Genomic DNA, 8,429 nt, shown 5'->3' on the forward strand with positions numbered 1-8,429 from the left:
TTGAATACACCGGTATTGTGTGATAATAATTTGTTATGCAGAGCAAATTTTTACAATGGCTACTGTATATTTAATGGGCACAGGCAGGCTGTATATGTTATTCAATGGGCAATGGCATTATTGGTATCTATTTTTATTTTTGAAATTTATCGGTAGCTGCTGCATTTCCCACCCTAGGCTTATACTCGAGTCAATAACTTTTCCAGTTTTTTGTGGTAAAATTAGGTGCCTCGGCTTATATTCGGGTCGGCCTATACTCGAGTATATACGGTAAGTGTATGTCTTCTCAGCAGTGATATCCTAGGTTTTTGCTGCATAAAGACTTGTTATCCATAGAATATTACATTTCCAGTATCAAGCTATGAACAATTTTTCGCATTACATTTTAAAATTACACGGATTTTCATTTCTACTTATGTACCAGATTGCCACATAAACATAAAGTGTTGACGTCTGGCATGCGCTTGAGTATGCTGAATATCATTGAGGGCAGCCATTCACAAATAACAACAAGTGTGAGTGGATGAATGGAATAACATAATAAATTATAATTGTAATTGTTATTGTTATTGTTGTTGTTATTGTTATTATGTGGTTAATCTTTAGTGAGATTTACAGCCTTTGGGGCTGGTTGGTAGCTCAACAGCTTGAGTCCTAACCAAGGACCTAGGAACTGTTAAATAGGATGGTTTTTTGTAGAATCAGAATGTTCAATTCTGATAAATTCTGATAAATTTAAAATTTCCAAATAGTATTATTATTATTATTAATAATAACAATAACAAAAATAGTAGAAGAAGAAAAGCATGCATTAGCTGATTATGTAAAAGACAGCCAAGAACAAGCATTGTTGAAAGTTAAACATTGAAACATACTAAATGTACAGGAAACGACAACAACAAAAGAATATTGAAATAAGGTAATACAAACATGAGCAGAATGCTGGCAAGGAAAAACATTACATGGACAAAAGATTGAGGGGAACGTGGATAAAAATAAAACCTGGCAATTACTTACAACTGGAACATTATGAAAAGAAACTGAACGTTTAAGGCTAAGCAAGAACAAGCTATTCAAATTAATGCAATCAAGGTCAGAATTGGGGGGGAAATCATTGAAAGTGCAGATTGTGCAAAGAAGCAGAAATTGCTGGGAACATAGAGTTGAAAACTAGTAAAAAATGAGCATGTTAAAATATTGTGGAATTTCTGAATATAGACTGATAAAGCCTTGGCTCAATACACGCTAAACATAACTGTGGTCAAAAAGACAAAAGTGGGGATAAATGAGGTGGCTGTGCGGGGATAGCAGAACAGAAAATAAAAAATTTAAGAACATAAAATGTCAAGATCTGAAAATAAAAACTGAAAGATTATGGCATGAACCAGCAGTGGTGGTTCTAGTGGCTATCAGCATAGTGGGTGCAATATCAAAAAATCTTGGAGAACACTTAGAAAATCTGTGCATTGACAACATTTCCATCTGCCAATTGCAAAAGACCACACTGCTTGGATGTGCACATATACTATACCAATACATCCTCGATTATGGGGAAGAAGTCAATGTGTATGAAGGCCAACACCAGTTAAAGAACTGGCAGCTGTGACTTCACATTGTTGTGGACAGATAATAATAATCTGCCTACCACAGGTCCTAATCAAACACTTGATAAGTGTATAAAAATACCCAAACCAGCCTAAACATCTGGCTGACTATGCAATCAATCAGAATACTGTAAATATATCCATTTCTTTTGTTGAACTCTTTTTGACCAATAGTAATAATCGTCAATCGCAAAAGACAGCCTTATTTGGAACAGCTTACATTCTGTAATGATTACCTTTATTATTAAATAATAACATCTGCTTATCCCAGATCCTTGGGAAAAACTCAATAGGTGGATAGAAGTGCCAAATCCAGTCTAAACATCCGGCAGATTATATTAATGGTAGTATAATTTCTGTTTTTTAAAACCTCTTTCTGGCTACATTTCTATCATGGGGGATGAAGTAATGAGGAGCTTGTAAACATTATAAGAAGTCTGAAGATTTCGACTTAAAAGTTTAAAAAGAAATGTACATTTAAAAAGATAGTACTTAAATTCCATCTTGGATACTGCTTCTTCCTCACAGCCTAAGCTAAGTGTATTTTCCACAAAGTAAGTCCCAATTAATTCAATGCAATTTACCTTCCAGTTAATGCAATTTACCTTCCAGTTAGTACCATATTTATCGAGTCATAATATTTAATTTAAAAAGTTTATATTTCTTCAAAATTGTTAAATAATTATTTATCTTCATATTACTACAGATGTCATAGGTCTAACTACATATATAGTTTAAATCATGTAGGTCTAATACATATTGTCTATTTGGATTTGATTGAAACAGATCAATTTTCCAAATCAAATAAAAGCTTGGATTAGATCAAAATTGGATTTGATCTAAATTGCATAAACCCAAAGACATAGAAATGAATGCAATCCCAGTACTATGTAAACATGTACAAAACTGCAAGTAGATAGAGATTGGGAATGAAATAAGATTGTCCATTAGACAAATTCATCAGACAAGTAAATTCCCAATTTGGCATTGTTATTCTTTGGAATTACCTTCTCAGTATATGTAACAACCTTATATATTGGAACAATGGTTAATGTGAGCATGGCAACATAATTCCACATTTTGGTACAGGAAGGACTTGAATTTAATATGAGCAGTTGGACAGAAATAAATTACACTACTGGATTTAGTGTATAATCTTCCTGTTTGCTAAAACATCTGAGAATATGTCAAAGACTGATGCTGTCATCTATTTTGAAAGGTGATATACAAAAAAAACCTTAAATATTTCATATTTGTAAAGATAATGAAAATCTTTTTTGTTAAATTCCATGCTACCATGCCATATTTACAACACACACACACATGATACACTACTTAAGTTGGAAAAAGCCTCATGAATGTATATTTAGTTTCAGTACTAGAATTACTTACAAAAATATTAAAAAATATACCACCATTCAGAACAAAAGTATAGACAACATGAAGAATCATGCATATGTACAAGGTTTTCCAGGGTCTTAGTATTCATGAAATATACTCACAGCTCAACATATGATAATTATATATTGAGTATAGGCAGGAAGGATTTGCATAGCAAAATCAGTTACCATGTAAACTTACCAACTTATTAAAAATAAAGTCCCGAGTAAGGGGACTTACTCTGAAGTAAATATTTTAAGACCTTAAACATAGGGAATGATAATTTACGCTGACTTTTTAAAAAAAATAGCTTATATTGTTTTACTCACATCCTAAGTAATATCACTTCCACTTATAACTAAAATGTAAATTGAATACATAGTGTATGCTCATTTACTCTGCTGCTTTTGGTCAACTATTCCATTATACATCAAACCACAAGATAAATAAAAGTTTATAGAATAATCTGAAAAAGATGCACCATTATTTACAATGAAAGATGATCCATGATTGAACTTAAGAAAATGTCTTTAGAAATGGGACAAATAGATTACAATCAGACGTAATTCTGTCTGATTGATTCTCAGCTATATCAAGCATTTGTAGAATCTTCCTCTTGCTTTTGACCAAATATACGTTTCTCAACTAAATTTATATGTAGAACAGTCTTTGAATACTATAAAGCTGCCATATTAATTGATTGATTAAATGGAATGAGATAGCTTCAGAAAAGGAAGACTCTATTGGTACAGTATTCTAGCATTTCATTTTTAGCAAAAAATAATAATCCTGAATATTCCATTCAGTTAACTGGGGCAGGGAAATTATTTCTTTTTTTATCCTAAATTGCTGAGACAACTGAGTTGGAAGATAAGTGAGACAAATGAGTTGGAAGATAGACTGGCCATATGTATCCGCTACCCTTCATGTTGCAGCCAGGTATTATGAACCCATAAATGTGTATTTCAACCACAAAGCCAGATTTCCTTATAAACTCAACTTACTAAAGTTTTAAAATAATAATAGTCCCTTATCAGTGAAAGCAGACAGAGATAAAGAGTATGAGAGAGGAAATACTAACTTCCCATTCAATAGGCACCACCACAAAACCTTTAAGAATTATGAGTACCAGAAATGCAGCAATCTTCAACAGCAAATCAATTCGGTTGGCAAAGCAGAAAGGCAAAACCATAATTAATTCACATACTCACAGGGGAAATGAGGGAAAAGCCTTCCATTTTGCAAGCCTGTAACATTCAGCCAACTTCTTTATGAACTAATGTTCTAATTTGAGTTATCCCGCTTTTTGAAAAGACATCAAACAAAAAGAAAAATAAAATAAAATGGTGAAACAAAATTCCTTGGATTCTTTGAAGACCCTTTTCAGTGATTAAGGTTTATTATTATTATTATTATTCTGGGCTTAATCACTTTTTATACTTTCTCTCAAGAATTCTAAGGTGAGATCTTTCTTTAGATGTATTGTAAGTTCCTGATTTCCCCAAGCCTCTGTAGAGCATAGATAGCCTTCAAACTGTTACAGCCCAGTGTGACATCAGAACAGCCAAGTTTGCATAAATCTCATTTCAAGGAGCTGTGGCCTTATAACAGGAAGTGTGTCGCCAAGCTGATCAACCATTGGCAGGTGCCTGCTACAAAATGAGCAGCAGATTTCATAACGCTGGATGTGGCAGGAACAAACCAATAGATACTACAGATAAAATTCCAAGGCATAAAGGAACTGGAATCTTTAAAATTTAATTCTATCGTAATTACAATCTGCCTGATTGCATAAATAAGAATTTACCGAAGATCCATTAATGAACGTTAGCTCCATCCTAGCTATTTCATTTATCCAAGATTCAGTCTAATATTTTTTTAATAAGAAATGAGAAATAATTTTAACACATGGATAATCTTATAAAAAATACTCTTCATCTTATGCCTCCATCAAAATTGTTGCCAAGCTTTGGGAAGAAGAAACACTGGAATCATGAGACAATGTTAGAAGCTATTAGAGAACACTATGGAATGCAAGGAGCTTTGGGGAGCCATGCAGCTCTTCAGAGAGGAGTTTCATCTTCTTGTGCACACTTCTTCACTTTATCCCTATCTATACAGTCTTGGTCTACATTTGAATTAGCTGGAAGAGACTTCTGATGCATGTCCTCTGCATGGACAAAGACGTTTTCCACTATTGCAAGTGTAATTGAGATTGTGAAGCAACATGAAGCCCTTTGACATTATCAGCTTTAGGGTGTGAACACTTGTTGAGGAAAACTATAGAGAGCATATATTTGGAGAACCAAGATGCACCAGACCTTCTTAACACAATAGCATAACTAGGATGATAGCATTTTGACTGACTTGACTCCAAAATAATGGGATAGATAGCTTGATGAAGAGAACTTTCAATGAGAAATAATGACTCCTCATTACAGAATTACAGAATGACAACTCTAACATCTTCTTTAAGATGAAGTTGACATTGTTAAAATATAGTTTAAATCTATAGGGAGGTAGGGCCTTTAATTATTCAATTATCTGGTTCTATTCAGTGTAAAATGTTAATTAACATTATAAAAATGTAATTTAAGTAACGTGATTAAACACTATTTCATTTATTAAAGTCATTGACTTATCTATCTGAAATCAACCCTCTGGCAGTTCCTTGAATCATATTGCTTTTTTATACATTTGTTAACTGCTGCTGCCAAATATATGTTTGCAAAATAACTTCTCAGTTATGTTGTTACTTGCAAGCCAGCACTGTTGTGATGCAGTTTTCTCAGAACTTTGCTTCCTTATCATTCTTTTTAAAAAAATCACTACTATTTGCATGTTAGTTTTAAATGCAAAGGAAATGGTCCCAAATTCAAAAACTCGTTGTGGGGTAGATCCAGTGGTGGGATTAAAATAATTGAACAACCGGTCCTCTGCCTAATGATTTCTTCCAACAACCAGTTCACCAAACTGCTCAGAAAGTTAACAACCAGTTCTCCCAAAGTGGTGCGAACTGGCTGAATCTCACCACTGGGTAGATCTCAAGGATAGCACCAGCAACAAAATTTGAAAACTCCAAAAAGTGGAAACCTCCAAGTAAAGAAAGGCTGCTCTGTGTGTGTGTTTGTGTGTGTTATCAGCTTGATACATACATACATACATACATACATACATACATACATACATACCTACATACCTACATACATATTAATACACACAGAATGTGTATTAGTGTATATACCTACACATATATAATACACACACACACACACAAACACATACACACACTAGATGGATCACTGCAGTGGTGTGTTGCGAGTGCTACGCTCCAGTACGGCCCTACCGGTGGTAGCTGGGAACAGCGGCCACCATTCCGGTACAGTTGCTTGTTGGGCACACCCGCCCTCCTGCCCGTGTTCCTTACCTGTTTTTGAAGCAACCGGGTCAATTGCACAAATGTGCACAGTGTGTGGAGGCTGTGTGACCTCTGCCGAGCAGCTGGGTGTCGCAGGATGGTGGTGTGTGCATGCACGAGCAGTGCATGTGCCCATCTAGGATGCCTGGCCCTGTGCGCAGCGTACCGGCTGCGATGGGATCCAGAACCCACCACTGGATCACTGCTAGCAGGAACTCTTGAGTCAACTGTCAGTCCCACTATATAAAATCCATCTGATTCAAGAGTTGTTGCTAGTAGAGATCTATCTCCCAAGTCAGGTTAGCTAAGGCATATGATTCAATAGAAGTGCCTGCTCTTTGAAATAGCCTTCTTATTGAAATCAAATAATTCCCACCATGATTTCATTCTAGAAGATGTGCAATACTGAGCAGTTCTGAAGAGCCTTTTTTGATTGATCTGCATCATTTGGATCTGATTTTATTAAATCAGTGATTATTGTTGTTATGCCTTATTTCATTAGCTGTTTTTTTAAAAAAATATTCTTACAGTGAATGTTTTATTGTTATTGTCAATTTCTTAATTTGCTGTGGATGCTTTATATTATAGTGGCCCAGTTTGGTGTAGTGGTTAAGGCACCGGGCTAGAAACTATTAGTAGGAGATTATGAGCTTTAGTCCCGTCTGAAGCAGGAAACCAGTTGGGTGCTCTTGAGCCAGCCACTCCCACTCAGCCCTAGGAAGGAGGAGGCAGCAGCAGTGGCAAACTACTTCTGAAATCATACAAAGAAAATTGGCAGTTGTCAGAAATCAACAGTACCTCAAAGACACATAAACAACAACAACAAAAGCACACTATCATATAATGCAGCTGCTAGGAATCCTATGAGGTTTTTTGTGTGTGTTTGGATATGTTTCTTTGGTTTAATTTTTCTTATTGAAGATGGATTTTTTGAGGGAATGAACTGCCCAGAGTTTAGTACAAGATAAGTAGCTATATAAATATTTTTATATATCAATAAATACCATGCAGAATATAAAACATATGAATTAGCTTATCAGTCCCAGGATACTTTGCTAAAGTAGATTTTAAAAATATCTACATTATTGAACTAACAATATTCATCAGGTTCAAATCCTAAATCATTTCCCCTGAATTTTTTAAAAAATTTTCAGAAGAACACACATTCCTTGAAAATAATCAGTGACCTGAATTGGTATAGCCTTTACCATATACCGTATAACCACAACCTATTTCTTAGTAAGATTTTTAAAAAGTGGGATAGAACAGCATCATCACCAGATGGATTTGTAACTGGCTGACAAACCACACTCAACATGTAGCCCTTAATGGAACTACATGAGGGGAAGTAAGCAATGGGAGACCCCAAGGTTCTGTTTTAGGCCCAGTTCTCTTCAGCATCTTTATAAGTGGTTTAGATGAGGCAATAGAAAGGGAGCTTATCAAATTTGGAGGCAACATTAAGCTGGGTAGAGGGAACTAGCCAATAATTCAGAAGATAGACTCAAGATACAGAAGGATCTTGACAGATTTGAACACTGGACCCTATCCAACAAAATGCAATTCAGTAAGCTTTTACATTAGGCAAGAAAAACCAAACGCACAGGTATAGAATAGGTGGCACATGGGTCAACAAAGTAACTGTGAGAGAAATCTAGGAATCCTTGTGGACAACCATTTAAATATGAGCCAGCAATGTGCTGCAGCTGCCAAAAAATCCAATGAAGCTAGGCTGCATCAAAAGAGGAATGGTATCAAATCCAAATGAAGTCAGTACTGTTTTATACTGCTTTGATAAGAGCAGTGTTTGGAATACTGCATCCAGTTTTGATCACCAAAACTGGATGCGGTAGATGTTGAGACTCTAGAAAAAGTGCAGCAAAAGTCATCAAGTGGGTGGAGACTAAAACATATGATGAACTATTGCAGGAACTGGATATATTTAGTCTAACTAATTAACATAAGGACTAAGTGTGAGAAAATAGTCGCCTTCTAATGTTTGAAGGACTATCACAGAGAAGAAGGGG

The 8,429-nt window shown here is 35.2% G+C and overlaps 1 protein-coding gene across 1 annotated transcript in view; it reads right to left on the minus strand.

Annotated features, from left to right (window-relative positions):
* SPI1 (Spi-1 proto-oncogene) overlaps positions 1–4,497 on the minus strand; it is a 31,286-nt gene extending 26,789 nt beyond the window's left edge. The window contains exon 1 of the mRNA XM_014061486.2: positions 4,196–4,497. Within this exon, the coding sequence (XP_013916961.1) occupies positions 4,196–4,240 (45 nt within the window). The 5' untranslated portion in view covers positions 4,241–4,497. The remainder of the gene's footprint in view (positions 1–4,195) is intronic.
* Between the last annotated feature and the right edge of the window lie 3,932 nt (positions 4,498–8,429).

The sequence above is a fragment of the Thamnophis sirtalis genome, unplaced genomic scaffold, assembly GCF_051295495.1.
Source record: "Thamnophis sirtalis isolate CommonGarterSnake01/CBP01778 unplaced genomic scaffold, rThaSir2_p1.2 scaffold_1, whole genome shotgun sequence".
Classification (NCBI taxonomy): domain Eukaryota; kingdom Metazoa; phylum Chordata; class Lepidosauria; order Squamata; family Natricidae; genus Thamnophis; species Thamnophis sirtalis.